Source organism: Sesamum indicum, linkage group LG6 (assembly GCF_000512975.1).
Source record: "Sesamum indicum cultivar Zhongzhi No. 13 linkage group LG6, S_indicum_v1.0, whole genome shotgun sequence".
Lineage (NCBI taxonomy): Eukaryota > Viridiplantae > Streptophyta > Magnoliopsida > Lamiales > Pedaliaceae > Sesamum > Sesamum indicum.
The window spans coordinates 423655-440610 of NC_026150.1; the positions used below are offsets into that span (position 1 = coordinate 423655).

General features: G+C 33.6%; 2 protein-coding genes across 5 annotated transcripts; one reads left to right on the top strand and one right to left on the bottom strand.

The window, feature by feature from the left end:
• On the bottom strand, nt 45–3920 carry LOC105163345 (histidine kinase CKI1). The gene is made up of 6 exons (XM_011081657.1): nt 3675–3920; nt 2877–3563; nt 2263–2650; nt 1609–2183; nt 361–1458; nt 45–257 (listed from the first exon to the last, which is right to left on the bottom strand). Exons 1-6 carry the CDS (start codon nt 3918–3920, stop codon nt 45–47), a joined length of 3207 nt encoding a protein of 1068 aa, XP_011079959.1.
• Nucleotides 8747–15293, top strand: LOC105163050 (dol-P-Man:Man(7)GlcNAc(2)-PP-Dol alpha-1,6-mannosyltransferase-like). 4 transcript variants are annotated; one of them, XR_002287195.1, is made up of 7 exons: nt 8747–8872; nt 8965–9050; nt 9574–9615; nt 9753–9798; nt 10576–10912; nt 11065–11127; nt 14956–15293. XR_002287195.1 is itself a non-coding variant. In XM_020694349.1 (6 exons), the coding sequence occupies exons 1-5, from the start codon at nt 8833–8835 to the stop codon at nt 10602–10604; spliced, it is 243 nt and encodes an 80-aa protein (XP_020550008.1). In that variant the 5' UTR covers nt 8747–8832; the 3' UTR covers nt 10605–10719; nt 10804–10835. The 4 variants fall into 4 exon arrangements, 1 of the variants encoding a protein (XP_020550008.1); XR_002287196.1 differs by having other exon boundaries at nt 8765–9050; nt 10576–10719; nt 10804–10912; XM_020694349.1 differs by lacking the exons at nt 11065–11127; nt 14956–15293 and having other exon boundaries at nt 10576–10719; nt 10804–10835.

The following is a 16956-nucleotide window of genomic DNA, read 5'->3' on the forward strand; positions in this document are numbered from 1 at the left end:
CTTTCTCTAGTGTGTGCTGGGAAGGAAGGAAAATACATTCTATCTCATGTTTTGATGATTAGCTGAGATATGGCTTTCAAAAAATTATCTCTATTGAGTGGTTTGGTTACATAATCATCTACGCCAACCTCAATCATCTTCTTCATCTCCTCTCCCTTGTCGTGCGCTGTTAATGCTATGATTGGTGTGTGAACACCATATCTTTTCTCCACTTCTCTGATTCTCCTAGTTGCTTCAACCCCATCCATCATTGGCATCTACCAAAACATAACTTTCATCATCTCAGTACTAATAAATCAAATTCTTCGACACAGAAAAAAGAAAAAGATTAAAACATAAGAGATTTTGTAATGTTAATACCTGACAGTCCATTAGGATACAATCAAAAGGTATTGAAAGCTTGGAAACTCCAGCACCATTTGTTCCATCATTGATGAGATTTCTGCAGACTAGCCTCCAAGCTTCTTCCCCATTTTCACATGAAACTATATTTGCACCGAGCTGTGAGACCACATGCTCGGCTATTTTTCTTCCTATAAGATCATCATCAGCCACCAAGATTTTTTTCCCCATCAATGGCTTTCTGTTACCTACCACATACGACGTGCTGGCTTCAAGAGTATTAATGTTTCTAACATTAAACTTTCCAACAGTATGTGAGGATTCTCCTGTTCTTGGTGGCATCCCACCGAATTCAGGCAAAAGCCTAATAGTTTCGTACAAACGGGATCCATGGAATGGCTTCTTGATGACCAAATCCGATGCAGGTAGTTTATCTTCATCGACACCTTGAAAATTTGTGTTGCTCATATCTGGTCTATCCAGCCAAACAACCCTACAACAACATTTGTCATTAAGGTCCATTCTAAATTCAGCCACAGCCCTGCTGATCTCTCTAAACAGGCCTCTACTTGTGTCAATCACGATCAAAATGAACGCAAATGTACCACCCCACACATTAGGTTTCTTTAGAGAGGGTAAAATATTGTCCATACCATCCAAGGTGCTCAGAGGAATTTCCTTGAATCGTGTACTAGACGCCCGTGATGTGTGCTCATCACTTCTTGAACTTCCCTCAGACTTCCTCGACGAGCTATGGTGGGATAGGTTCAGCTTTTGCTTGATTCTCTTGAGGATTGGAGAAAGTTGTTCATGTTTCTTGACAACATGCACTTTTATTCCAAGTCTCTGCATGAAACTTTGCAAAATATTACTCCTTTTATCACTTTGAGTGAAGAGTATGACTTGGGACCATTCAGTATTGGGGCTGTGAATACGGAAAATAGACCCAGAGTGCTGAAAAGAATCGCTTGAGATGGCCTCAATATCAGTTGTTCTTGCATGAGTTGAAGCATGTGGCTCGCATGTACTGAAGAAGAACACGTTAAATCTAAAGCAAGTTCCTCTTTTGCCAATTTCTTTATCCACAATTCCTATCTCTCCACCCATCAAACGAACCTAGATGCAATCAAAATTAGAAATTGAATAATCAAAATACAATTTATTAGTCGATCTAACATATTTAGTTTCCTTTACAATAGATATTATCTCACTAGTTGTCTTATTAAACACAAACTTGAAAGTTACTTAAAAAAAATTGTTGCTTACCAGGGATTGAACAATGCCAAGACCTAAACCAGTGCCTTCTAGCCCAAGTGTCGTCTCTTTGACTTGAACATAGTTTTCAAAAACAGATTTTTGCTTCTCCTTTGGAATCCCTTTTCCAGTGTCATTCACCTCAAATACAAATTCCATGTGATTTGGATCCCTTTGGATAGTATTCACAACTTCTGATTCAGTGTATGCTCTTTCACTCTTAAACAACAAGTAACATAAACAACTCATTGAGTTTTCTTGATTGGAAGCAAGTATTTCATTTTCAAGACTCGATTTTCTTGCCCATGCTCGAATTGTCACATGCCCTTCAGATGTAAATTTCACAGCATTACTCAATAAGTTGCTCAAAATCTGTTTTAGTTTGCCCCTGTCACCTCTAACATGAGAACATTTAGTGATAGAGCCGTCATATGGATCCAGTATTACATCCACCCCTTTCTTCATACCAACAGGATGATACAGATCAACCACATCTTCTAGTAGCTGTTCTATATCAAATTCTTCCTCCTCGAGCTGCATCTTTCCGGCTTCTATCTTACTTGTATCCAGAATGGAGTTCAATATGCCTAAAACATGTCAAAGAACTAGTGTCAATCAAATGATACATAGGATGTGTTTGTAAACACTGCAAGGAGAAAAACCAACCTAAAAGATCCCTCGTACAAGCTTCCATCTGCAGTAAATTTGTCAGCAACTCTGATTGTAAGGGTTCCCTTTTAGAAACTTCACTCCGGCATATTTCTATCAGACCTGTGATGCCTGCTAAAGAAGCACGGACGTCGTGGCTTGCAGTTGCAAAAGCAAGACTTTTGTTCATGCTTTTCCTTTCTGATTGTTGGGTTGCTTCCATTTGGTTTATCAGTGCACCACATAAATACATCTCCCTTCTCGCCGCTTCAACAATCATATACACGAAAGTGCATGTTGTAATCACCATACCACAAATCATCAACATGAGTAGAACAAATGCCAATCTGATGTTCTTGTGAATCAAGCTTGACAATCCGTTGTGTGGCAGTGCCAACACGTATACCTTAAAAAAAGAGAGATAATTAGACATGTAGATAAAAATATTTCACATTATACTAATGAGAAGAACTATTCAAACACTACCAGATGAAGAAGCTTATGCAGCGATTAGATATATATATTCAAACTAGCAATAAGAATCCAGTTTGTTTACAAGAATAGAGAAGAGAAGTTCAGAGAATCAGTGATATACTAATTTATTGCCCAATTACTGTGAAGAGAAAACTTACCAGTTGAAGTCCTGCAATTTCAACAGGTGAGCAATTAATCACATACTTCCTGCCCCTGATGCTTAATGTAGTGTCTATAGACTCAGCGTCGTGGGATTGGCACGTAATGCTTCCCACTGCACTATCTCGATCACCGTCATGTCCTAGTAACTGAAAGGAAACTTTATTGTCAGCTAAGATCATACGAGTGTTTGGAATTCCTTGAGTCAGCACATTCCCATCCTTTGTAGCCAAATACAAGCTTCCATTATAAAAGGCTGTTTGACCAATCAAGAAGTCGATAAGAGATTTCATCGAATACCCTGAAGAAGCGGCACTTCCTCCATCAATAGCAGCAGTACTAAGCAATAGAAGATCTTGAGAATTGGCCCACCCGGTCCCTACTGAGGCATATCCGTTTGTACTCTTCAATGCTTCTTGAAACCAGCTTGAGTTAACTACTGCTGATGGAGCAGACTTAATTGCTTCACCGTATAACTTTCCAGTGTCACGATTTACAGGCTGTATGTACCAAGTGTAGTTCTTTGTGTCATTTTGTGTAGAAGAAAATGTAGAATTTGAGTACAATGCATAAGGTTGATCCCCTTGGTCGGTATAGTACGCGAAGAGAAAGCCATCTAACCCAATGTAAGAAATCTGCCTTAGGTTCGGAATTGTCCATAAAGCTTGAAATAATGTAGAGGCCACCTGCATTGTTGTTGAACCCAAAATACAGACTCACAAGGAGAAAAAGAACAAAATGTAGTTTAAGTCTAATATTCTTCTCTCTTGATGGAAACTGAATACTTGTACACTAACCATTGATTCAGCCTTGGAGTGGTGACGACTGTCATTTTTACCCAAAGACGATTTTAACATTCGCGCTAAGTTTATGGTTGATGCATTAATAGGAGAGAACAATGCAGCTGTTCTCTGAACTCCAGAGAGTAATTCTTGATTGATGTTGTTGGCAATAAACTTGACTTCATTTTCAATTCCTGCAACCCTTTTGATCCACAATGGAATCAACAAACCAGCTAGTGACAACACCACAAGCATCTGCATGTTTGGATGGTATACACAATTAATTAAAAGCAGAAGGGTGCTAATCTTGAGCACTCATTCAAGCCTTACTGTGTGCACTTGTAAGCTAAAAGAGTTACAAAATGAAGAATTAGTCGCAAGAAGGCACCATACCAGAAAAATGAGAAAACAAACAGGGCGCAACACTATGCACGAGCTTCGTCGTCTCATCTCAGACTTGATCACCACCATCAACTAGTTCAAAAATACCGTCCTGCATCTCCATCCAAAAACTTAGTTTCATAGGAAAATCCAATTTCCACATATACATAAAAACAAATATCCATGTGGGCTACATATTCCACTGCTGTTTAAACCAAGAATCAGCATTTGATCAATCATCAAATATTCATGTGTGTGTGTGTTGTATGTGTATAGTTATCACATAAAGATGGTGAAATAAAGAAGAATAAGAATTGGCCTTCTTACAGTATGCTAAAACATGCAACGGGGAGCATTCTTATTGCGGCTGTCAGGGATTTCTGTGTGTAAGCAGAGAGAGAGAAAGAGAAGAAGATGAAGTAGTAGGGAAGGGCAGGATTTGAGTGTTTGATTGAGGGATGACTCTTGTTCCAAGATTCAAAAAGACATGTACAAACTGTATATTTATTTACAACCAGAATCCTCAAATATTATAAGAAATTTGACTGAGAAGGAAACTTACTTGGTTTTGAGATACATCCCTATTTAATGAGATCTTGTCATGAAATCAATTACCTGGATTAATATTAATCAAATAATAAAATGTTCCATCAAACCTAATCTCTTTCTTATTATCTAGGAATACGGTATAATTAACCATTTAAGTCTGCATGCACACCATTAATTAATATAAAAGAAATTCTAACAAAAAATTAAACTATAGTAGTCCTCACCCTCTAAACTACTTATCCCATAGTATAGTTTAACTTTGGTAAATAGGATCCGTTACAAAACCCCAAAATTGGTGGATTGGGTTACTTGGACTGTTGGACCCAATTATACAACTACACAAATGGCTTATAATTAATATTAATATTTTATTATTTAGTTAATTAAGCTTAATTCTTAGTCGATTTCCAAAGTAAACCAAGCCTTAATTAGAAAATGAATAATATATCCAATTAAAAAATAAATATGTCAAATAATTAAAGGATCTCATTATACAAATAGAATCATTTTGATACTTTATAGGAGTTTTAGTAATTTAAACTACTTTTTTATCTATACTATGTAAAAAAATAAAATATTTTTACTCACAAAAATTGATTACTTACACTGCAACATCAATTTTTTAAATTTATCAAAATATTCCTTATATATATTTGAACCACTTCACCTCAATTTCCATCTATATCTCTTTTATACTAATATATTAGAAATATATATATTTTTCACCCACAACAAACTATATCTTTTTTTTTTTTGTGGTCGATAATATATTTAAGTTAATTTATTTATTATAATATATTAATTTATATATTTGATTATTATGTATAATATATTTTAAAGCGTAAAAAAATATTTATTATTTTATATGGGATATAACCTGTCTTCTTATCGGTGGAAGTGTGGTTCACGCGGATTGCTCGTGGCTTCATAAGTTTCGATCCTCATTGGTTGGTTAGTGGTTATCTAGGATCGCCAGCGTGGCTGTTAAAGCTCACGTCCGGTTTCTTTTAGAGAATCCTCAAGTCTGAAAATATTGCAGCCCATTACTCTCCTTTATTGGGTCACGGAGATTGTTAATGGGTATAACTAAAAGCCCAAGAATTCAAAATAGGCCTATGCTAAAAAATAGCGTGGCCCATTATTCTGCGTATTGGGCAGAGGAGATTGTTAATGGGCTTGACCAGAAGCCGAATAAGTTCCAAAATGGGCCTGTTCTGAAAGATCATCCCACTCTCTCCATTATTGGGCCACCCTGATTGCTATTCGGCTCGGCTAAAGCCCAACTAGTTTTAAAGTGGGCCTGTTCTAAGAATCATTCTGCCCATTGGTGTTAGAAATACGTATAACTTATCATCTCTAATATCTGGCGAGTTATCCTATTGGATTTGGCTTATTAGCCTGCCATGTTAGTATAATAGATGGGCTATGGGCATGATACCTTGCTCATGGGCCATTGGGACTAGGTCTGCTGGACCGATTATTTGCATTAAGTCTACTAGTTGAAAAGAAAAGACTATGATGCTATATAAAAAAACTATGATATATGAAAAAAAGCTACGATAGGAATTGAAAGAGCTATGATGCAAAATAAGATTGATGACCCTTCGTAACATGTCAAGGGATTTACTAAAACATTATATAATAAATGGTGAAATTAAGTTGGTGGAGAACAACAATACATTACCTTCTGGTAAACAGATTAGGAAAAGATGAGTATTGCCTTGTGATGAGTTGGTTTTGATATGTGATAAAGTTGATTATGCTAAAATTAAATTAACTATATTATATATATGTTGTTCATTTTGTTTTATCTAGACTATATTTGATGTAAGATAGTGTCAGTTATTTGTTTATTGAGTTGCAAGCTAAGATGCTAACATTTTTTTCAGATATAAATTTTAACCAGCGAGGGCTAAGTCCAAACCTTGCATTTTAGTCAGGTCGAATCATTATACAGTTTTCTTCGTAGTCAATAGTAAAAATGAAAATTACGTTATTGGAGTGTATAAAGTCATAAAATATGGGTGATGTGGCAAACTAATTATAAAAACTTTATTTTGTTATGTTTTATATGTATATATATAATCTTGTGAATGGAGAGTCAATTGCGCTTGTGGTGATGGTGGGATTATGTGTTTGTCTGTATATATACTCCGCAGGGATTGCATTATGTGCACAATTACAAATATAAATATGATTTAAGTATGATATTTAGGAGAGATATAGTCATAGTCTGTTAGAGGGTGCTACAATAGTGGCATGATGACATATACTTCATTCTTTAGTTTATATACTTAAAAAAAGGGTAAGTAAATCCAAGGGCAATAAGTTTTTATATAAATTAAAATTTTACAAGTATAATTGTAAAAACACTTGGTTTATAATGTTTAATTTTATTAAAATTGTAAAATATAATATTTTTGTGCCTTGGCACCGATACTAACCGGTTCAAAGCAGAAACTGCAATTGTTGAGTTAGAACCGATTGGTGTTTAGTTATCGAAGTATTTTAATAATACAAATATACTAAAATAAACGCTAATATATTCAATTAACTTGGGGAAAAATAATTATCTTATCATTATATTAAATATTAAAATAGATTTAGGGTTAAGCTAAAAATGTAAAATTATATCTTTCTCCAAATAAGTTTTAAAATTACACTTACGCTCCTCCAAAAATTCATTGCTTACATCTGACTCCATTTTTGTTAGGTTTGAACAAAAAATATTGACGTTAGCAAAAAATTTACATAAATTTTAAAATTTATTGCGCATTTAACATGCTTATATAAATAATTTTGTAATTATAAGAAAAAAATATAATATTTTTAACCACAATCCCCATATATATATATTATCTTTATCCCTTTCAAAGTATAAAAATGTACATAAAAATATTACATGATGGACAAAATTAAAATTTTATGTAATTTTTTTTATTAGTTTCAGATTTTCAGCTTTTTTCGTCAAAACTCTCATAAAAAGTTGTTAGGTGCGAGGAAAGAAATTTTGAAGGGAACATAAGCATAAGTTTAAACTTCTACAAGTTAAAGTTTAATTTCGTATTTTCAGATGACGTCTATGTATAATTAATCTATAAATTTAATATAAATTTGTAATATTCTAATAGCAAAAATTATTAATTTATGAACATGATTTACATTCTAAAATTAAGTGATTTTTTTTTTTAATTCACGCTAAGAAATTCTTTATTTTACTCTATTTTAGTTAGATTTTTTTCTTTATTTTATCAAAAAATATTTAGCATAATTTAGATTTTGATTTCCTGTGATATCAGTTCTCCCCCCATACCCCAACCCCCACCCCACCGCCAACGGTGGAGTCAACACTACTTGCAATGCTTCTCTATAAATAAATATATAAATACTAGGTCATAGAGGAAGAACATAACGACGTTAACTCAGAGATCAACTCTCCCCCCGCCCCAAGAACCCAATTCTCGAACACATTCTCCTCCTCTGATTCAATGAGAAAGATTAGCTCTCTTGGCAACATGTTGCATGTTATTAATATGGGTGAATAGCAATTTACCTGCTGTGATAATGAAAATGTGCATGTTATTCTCCTATAAAAAAATATAGCAATTTACTTTCCCTCACATTTTTTGAAATGAAGTAATTTACCTCCTTATACAGTGAGGTAAATTGCTTCATTTTAAAAAATATAGGGAAGTAAATTGTTGTATTTTAACAAATATAGGGATGTAAATCGCTATTTATTTTTTCATAAGGTGATAATTTACTCATTTGCGATATCATAAGGGAGTTACTTGCATTTTTCCTTTATTTATATCAACAAAATTTATTTTATATCATAAAAGAGAAAATATGTCGATCCTTTTTAAGGCAAATATTGATATTTAGTTTCTCATGGTGACATACACTTATATTAAAATCGATTCAAAAGTTTCCCAATGAATTCTTCATATTATATCTTTGTTGTTTTAATTTCGAAATTTGTTTATTTTTTTTACAGGCCATTCACAGACAGTGGTTAAAGTGTCTATTTTTAGATTTGAGAGGGGTAGTGTGTCATATAAATATAACTGAAGGGGGACAATGCTAATTTGAAGAGTTGAAGGGGCTAAACGTAATTTAAAAACGGTAACTTTGCGGTACGATTTGAATTAACTGGATAAGTTGGGGGTGATTGTAAAAAGCGTGTCCCACTCATCAGTCATGCCATCTTCACCACCATATTCTGGATTCGCACTCCATAGCGATGAGAATGGCTCTCAATTCCAAATTCATGCAACTTTATGGTACGACGATTCAGAGCAACCTTAATCACGTTTCAGTTCTGGCTGTTTACTTAAATTGCTAATGAATTTGCTTGCGAATGGTTTGCAATAAGGTTATGATCTGTTGTTGGGTCCGATTGCCGCTTTTTATGTGTTCATGGCACCTTACACAAAGGTCGAAGAAAGCTTCAATGTTCAGGTGCGATGTAATGCGCGGATATTTGTTTTTATTTCAGGGTTCTTGGGGTTTTGGGCTTTTCAACGCTTCTTTTCTTGGAAATATCTTCTTGATCTTCTTTTTGGGATTTTCAGAATTTTTGTTTTTTCAAGAATGTGTTCGATGAAATATTTGTTTGAACTTGTTCTCGGGTTTTCAGGATTTTGGGTTTTTGTTTACTTTTTTCTTGGAAATATATGGATTTCTTTTATTTTTTGGTCTTGATGAAAACTGATAAATGGCCAAGAATCTTGAAGTTGTTATGTAATTCGCGGATTATTTGTTTTTATTTTCGGGTTTGGGGTTTTTCAAAACTTCTTTTCTTGATCTCTTATCAGATCAACAATGTGTTCGGTCAAATATTTGTTTGAATTTTGTTTTGGGGTTTTTGAGGATTTTGGGTTTCTTTACTTTTTTCTCGGATATAAGTGGTTTCTTTTATTTGTTTGGTCTTGATGAAAATTGAGGACCAAGAATCTTAAAGATGTGTGCTTCTATCGTTTAGGCAAGGCACGACATATTATATCATCGGCATCAGATAGAGAAGGTAAAGCTAGATCTTTTGCTCGGTTACAAATATTTACTGTTTTGGTGGAGTATTCTATTAATTTTTGTTTGTCTGTGTTTTGGTGGAGTATTCTATTAATTTTTGTTTGTCTGTGTTTGTTTTTGTGGCCATGTCAGTATGATCACTTGGAATTTCCTGGAGTTGTTCCTCGTACATTTATAGGTATGGTTTCTTATACTAGTACTCCAATGGTAACATGCATTGTTCCTGATTAGATGTAGCGTGAAGGTGCTCCATCAGTTGCTTGCTTCGTTAAATTCTGTTTGATTAGATACTCATAGCTATATAGTGTAGAAACTTCAAGACTTTGATTACGCCAGTCATCTCGCCCATTTACTATAGTTAATGTTGAGTTCATAGCTCAGCTGGGGAATGTCCGTGGGGAATCCTTTGGATTTCTATACATGAGTTTCATGGAAAAACACCTGAATTACGAGAAGCTACATACCGTAATGAATTTCATCACAGTGATAGAAATTAGGTTTAGACGGGACACAATTTGCTGCGACTTTCTGAACCATAGGCAACTCCTAGATGGTAGCACTACTTAACACTCTTGAGCCACTTATCCACCCAAAAAATTTGTACCCATCATTTTAGACAGTAATTCTCGTATACCCTCTGCTATCAAGACAGTGGAACACTCACTAGGACATAGTGAATATTTGACTTGTACATATAATCCCTTCAAGCAAATGGCTGTCCTTTCCCCTGTATTGTGTCGTCGGTTTCAAAATTCCTTTATCTATTAGATTTTTAAAAAATGTGTTTGCGTGTAAATGACTTTCTCTTAGGTTCCTTTATCTCTTTGACTTTTTAACAAATGCATTTGTGTGTAAATGACTTTCTCTTATCTCGTGCGGTGTAGTTTCTGGCCCATCCCCAGTTCTAGCGTTTGGTTCAGACTCAAATTGACTATAATTTAATGTTCCCCCTCAGGATCTGGGCCCCGTCAATTGGAGAGCTAGAAGGGGGCTCCTCAAGATTCTTGAAATTGATCACTGCAAGATTTTACTTTTTGCCGCTTCTTGCATAGAAGTTCCTGGTTATGAGGAGGCCTAACCTTCATATTTAGAATTGAAGGTGACAATGGCAGAGGACCCTGAGGTTCTGAAATTACAGCCAGGAGACAATCCAAGATTCACTCAATTTCTTGCTTTTTCGCAGTCCTCAAGTACGTGGGTGGGGTTGACTGGAGTTTCTCAAAAAATGACTCGTTAATTCATCATCTTGTGTTCCTGGCTTCTTGGCATTCAGAGAGGTCGCATTCGGAGAGGTCACCCCGTTTTCTTATTTTCAGTTTTGTTATTGAAATTTTGATTCTTGTGGTGAACAAATTATTATGTCTTAACTATGATTCTACTGGTGATTGTGGATTATGTCACCACACTTCACTTCAGGAAATAATTTAATTTCTTCTATTTTCAGGCACCAGTGCTTCTAGAACTTCTAGTGAAAATGAAGAATACATTACCTACACTGTATCGCCAGGTAACTAATTACTCTGTCTCAATAAATATTTTTCAGATTTTTAAATGTGACATGGTGGAAGCCATGTAACTGAAAACATAGGTGTAAGTATCTACACCCTCCAATTCCCAAGCCACCAAAAGAAAAAACAAAAGGAAGATTAGAAAAGAAAAGAAACAAGAGAAAGAAAACGCACTTTCTTATATTTTTATATGATATTAGGTGATGCATTACATTTTTTCCTGAATTATACTTGGGAAAGATTGTTTAGCTTATATATATGATTAGCTACAAAATCGTTTTCTGCCCCCACAGTTGAATATTCACTGTACGATCACATACATCTATTAGTTATGTATGTCGACTGATGATTGATTGCAGTGGACACTTTTCATCCTCGAGGCAGGTCGTTTTTCAATTTCTTGAAAAGATAAGGCATGATATTTTATGTGCATTCATCCTTGTAAGTAACGCCTCAACTAATGATATCCTTTTTGATTCCATGACTTTCCGGAACCCAATCTGCTTTCACGTAGTTGTCTTTCTAATTGAATTGGATAGTTCACATTGAGAAATCTTTGACTCACTTTTTTGGCTTGCTTTTGCTTTGTCTCGACAACTTTAGAGTTTTTAAAATCTCTATTTTCTATCAGTTTTGTGGATGTGACCTCCTTTTCTTTTGAATTTATTATATTTATAGCTATGAAATGACTTTGTGGTCGGAAAATGTCGGTTATTTCGCCTATAGGTGATCATGGTTAATGCAGCTCCCTTTCTATGGGTTTCATTGTCATGCCACTCTTGGTCCTTATTGAAATCTTTGGAAAGGTATGTAGGTAACGAAATCAGCGATCTATTTTAGGAGCAGTAAGTAATGTATATGCTTTTCCTAGTGTTATCTTTGATACCAATCAATTTCACCTATGTGGGTCTTGATGCATAAATGTGATTCTCTGAAATCTAAGTGCCATCCCTCCACTCTCTGCATCTATTTGAGCTTAGCTTTACTTTAAGAGATCTTAACTCGACTGTGATGAAGTTTCGTAAACCAATTGCTAGTCCCCTAGTTGATGAACCCACGTAATTATTTTTGTGATGTGCATCCGAAAACGTTTCTTCCTTATGCAGTATCTGTTGCTTATGCCTTTCAAAGAATGCCTGAATGATTTATCGATGTTCTTTTCTTCTGTGTTAGTTTTTTCATAATTCTGTTGCTTATGCCTTTCAAAGAATGCCTTAATGATTTATCGATGTTCTTTTCTTCTGTGTGTTAGTTTTATCCATGTACTATGGAGGCTATTTCTTTGCGCCCAACGCATGTAGCATACAATTATAAAAGGGTTTCACCTTACTTGGTATATCATTTTCTAGTAATACATGTGACATGCATTTATTTGGTTCTTCACCAACGCATGTAGCATACAATTATAAAAGGGTTTCACCTTACTTGGTATATCATTTTCTAGTAATACATGTGACATGCATTTATTTGGTTCTTCACATGAAGCATTAGTTAGTATATAACATCCAATGTATCTGATTATGCAAGTCAAGCATATAAGTAAGTATAAGTGATATATATTCGTTTATTGAAACACAGAGGGGCTAGAATATATTGGTTGGCAAGTTATGTGCGAACTAAATGGCTTCGTTTCATTAAGCATAGTGCTGGAAACAAAAGGCTTAATTCGGATTTAAACGCTCAATTGAAACACACGTTGGTTGCTAAAAGTATGCATTTTGACGACATTCTAGAACCTAATGGTAGTTGTATCTTCATCTTCCTCTCTTCATGTTTCTAACGAAAGGTAACCAGCGCCCAATTAATTCTTCTCTCCTGATTTTTTTTCCATATTTTTAAATCGAGAAAGGTTGAAACTATTGATTTTACACTTTGTAAACTACAAAACTCGAGTTTACTGCACTAATTTCTGTGGAAATCCCTCACTGTCACCATTTTGATTTGGAAATAATGGGATCATTGAATTTTGAGGTTGCTCAAAATGTGGAGGATGCAAGCATTGGGTTGAGACTTAAATTGGAGAACAAACCTCCTCTCTCTTTGTGGACTTATTTCTTATTCATTTATTAGTTGGGTTTTCTTCATGTGGTGGTTTCGAAATTTTTTGTTGTTATACATTTATTATCCTTGTGTGATTTTACAGAAACCACATTCATTTATGTTATTAACATCATCATCTTTGCAGGTGTATCATAGAAAAATATGTTGGAAAATTTATATTATACAACAACGAATTATTTGATTTGTGAACCTTGAAAATAAAATGCTATATGCTAAAATGTTGAATGGTTGTCTAGATGCCAAATTTAAATTTCTCTTCCAAGATGAGTAATTTTTTGTAAATATTTGTAATTTCAAATTTTGTTAAATGATTTTTAAGGAGCACAAACTTTTGGTAACTTAGTAAATATTAAAATGGAGAACTTTTTTCCTTTTTATTATTAAAATGGAAAACTTTTTTTCTTTTTATTATTCAAATGGAGAACTTTTTTTCTTTTTATTTATATTACCCACAATTTAGTTTTCTTTTTTACTCAATGATTTGTTCTCTCATACCAAATGTTTTTTTGTTACCCTATGAAGTTTTCAAAATCGGTATGAAGTGTGTACTAATTTCTCTTCAAAGAAAACGAAGTATAAATGGACAAAGTTTGGAATGTATTTAATCATTATTCTTCTACTTGCTTTTTGAAAGTGCATGAAATGTCGTAATTTTTCACTTCCTTATAAATATGTTAAATATTTTACTTTTGTAACTAATAACTGATTTAAAATATTTTTTTTAGTTCTTTGAAAAACTTAAGATGACGTCGTTTCCTATTTTTGAAAAAATGGATTGATGTAAAATATATTTTTTGGTTTTCAAAGAAGTGCATAATTAATTTTTGTTGTGATAAATAATAACAAGAGACATGTATTATTAATGCTTGTACTTGTCAAGATGTTGAGAAAGCTTTTTAAGATACGTAGTCATAGGTATTATGAAAATAATAAATATACTTGGCATCTAGACAAATATTCATCAATTTAGTATGTGCTATTTTATTTTCTAAGTTCACAAGTGAATTAATTTGTGGTTGTATAATAACAATATTCCAATAAATTTTGTTGTGATGCACCTACAAAGTCCAGATGTTAATAATGTGAACAAATATGGTGGTTTTGTAAAATTTGTACAAGAATTATAAATGTTTTGGCAGACAAAAAGTTTTGAGACAGCAACATGGGAACCTAACACAATTTATGAATCAAGAATAAATCAACAAAAATACTGGAGGATGATCTCCCGTGTAGGCCTCAACTCTAATGTCTCCCGCGTCCAACACATTTAAAGTTGTCTCAAAATTCATAATCCTATGTCTTCCAAATGAGAATAGTGAGAATGTGAAGATTCTATAGAAATTAGTCACACATCGAGTTCTTGTAGCGTACAAAGAAAAATCCAATAGTTTTGTCATTTCTTGAATTTTAAATATGGGGAAAAATTTGTAGAGGGAATGATAGGGACAACGGTTGCTTTTTCGTTAGAAAATGACAATAGGGAAGAGAGAGATACAGTACTTTGGTTCTAGATGATGTTAAAATGCATTTTTTTAAGCAATCAAAGTGAAGCAGTTTTAGTTGAGTGTTTAAATCCCTATTTCGACCTTTAGTTTCCCGCACTATTCTTAGTGAGACGATGTTATTTAGATAAGCATAGAACTGAAAAACCAAATATAGACTCTAGCGCCTTAAGGCTTAATAAACGAGTATGGATAGACCATAGATTCTATGTTACAATTGCGTTGTGTATTACTCATAAAGACTCGTCCTTTTGTTTTCCTCAGGTTGACATTAGAGCAAAGGAAGCATGATTTAAGCTAATATCGGTCATCGACTGATGCAGTCGAAGTGGTGTATCATACGATACCATTGAAGTTGATATCAACAAAAGAGTTCGCCCGATAAACCTATCTTGGACTTGTTTCATAGCGACGAACCTGTTTCAGATTGTCTTATGAATATGCCTAACGGGTTTTAGAAGATTTTTTTTAAAATGTAAATTAGCACTCATTGTTTGTAGAATTTCAGCATTCTTTGTATGATATGAAAGATTATACTTGTATTTTACCTAAAGCAAGAAAGACTGGTATTCATTTTATGTCCAAGGAAGTAAAATTTCTAACTTTTGTACATTTCCTTATTTCTACCAACTAGTAAAATGCAAGTGCATTGTTGTTAAGCATAAATTTTTTTAGAAATATTTAATTTATACTGAATGGCAATAACAGAAAATTCAATAAAATTGAGAAATATTTTTATTTTTTACAAGGTATGAATATAAAATAACATTATAGAAAATACATAAGTTTTTAATTGTACGTTTTATATATGTTTCACAATATTAAATGATAAAAAAGTTTGTTTAGTTTATTCGTTATGAAGGACCATCAACATAGGTGTATGAACAGATCCGAGATTTGAAAAATACATCTTTAATGCTTTCTTTGTTTTATATATCTTACTTAATATGAGTTAAAAGTAAAGAAATTTGTAGTAGAATAATACAAGTTCCTTTTTCATCTATATGTTTGTCAACTCTACCTAGCACACGTCTGTACTGGATGCATATTGATGTGTCAAGTTTGTAAAATACATTTTCAATATTCTAATTATTTTATTTATATATTTTGTTAATCTATTTTCACAAAGAGTAAGAAACTAGAGAAAATTGTAGTAGAAAATACGAGCTTTTTAAATTTCTATTTTCAACACCACTATCAGAATACCCTTTATTTAAGGTATGTTGATGTGTGAAGTTCGAAAAATGCATATTTTACTATCTAGTCTTTTGTATTGTTGAATTTATTTGATTTATTTTTGCTAAGCAGGATAAAAAATATATGTTTATTTAGCATTACTCTCGGCATATCCCAAACTATTGGCATGTTGATGTGCGTTTTACATTATATACTTCATTAATTTATGCTCACAAAGAAAAGTAAAAAATAGAGAAATTTATAATCAAAAGTACGAGTGTTTTAAGTTTATTTGTTGACCACAACATTCTGGGCACCCTATGTTAGTGGTATGTTAATGTGTAGAATTTGAAAATTTAATTTTTAACACTTTAATAATTTGCATTATATACATTAATAATTTATTTTCTCTAAATAGGAGTAAAATGTAGTGAAATTTGCAATACGTATTTTTTAGTTTATTTGTTGAATACTATCCTGAACCCATCCCATGCTGGGAGTATATTGATGTGCGAGGATTTTAAATTACATATTTAACATTCTAATTATGTATTATATATTTTAATCATTTATTTTCTTAAGTGAATTAAAAACTAAATGTATTTGTTGTTAGAAAATACGAATTTGTTCAACACGTCACACGCCATATCCCATTCTTCTGATAGTCTGCTTTTTCATGTTGTCAAATCAAATATGTGCGGACATATATCTTTACCAAATCAAACCCGTCTTCTTCTGATGCTCTGCTATTTCTTGGACCATTAGGTGGGACCGTTGATATGGGGCTCTCAGCATCTTGGTCTGCCATTCTCACAGTAGAATTTGCTTGGGTCGCAGCAACCCGCTTCGATCACATGAAGGTACCGAGGCTTTGATACCATTTCTCACGAGGTGCCTTCCGCAATGCGGAGGAAACGACACCGTGTGACTAGCAGTCTATGGTAAATGACTACTTTTGCCTAATAGCAACACAATAACAAAACTCCTGCCGACACTAGCACCACGTGCCGACAAGAATATCAACATAAAATGCGAAATCAGCAACAATAAGCAGCAAATTGAACACATGTTTCAGAATGTGGATTTATG

Bases quoted from the DNA above. Each gene is read 5' to 3' on its own strand.
- LOC105163050 (XM_020694349.1), top strand. From the start codon at position 8,833: ATGAGAATGGCTCTCAATTCCAAATTCATGCAACTTTATG. The intron at 9,616-9,752 runs GTAAAGCTAGAT...TGGCCATGTCAG, and splicing joins ATCGGCATCAGATAGAGAAG to TATGATCACTTGGAATTTCC. The intron at 9,799-10,575 runs GTATGGTTTCTT...GTTCCCCCTCAG, and splicing joins TGTTCCTCGTACATTTATAG to GATCTGGGCCCCGTCAATTG.
- LOC105163345 (XM_011081657.1), bottom strand. From the start codon at position 3,920: ATGCAGATGCTTGTGGTGTTGTCACTAGCTGGTTTGTTGATTCCATTG. The intron at 3,564-3,674 runs GTTAGTGTACAA...ACAACAATGCAG, and splicing joins ACTCCAAGGCTGAATCAATG to GTGGCCTCTACATTATTTCA. The intron at 258-360 runs GTATTAACATTA...ATGTTTTGGTAG, and splicing joins GTATCCTAATGGACTGTCAG to ATGCCAATGATGGATGGGGT.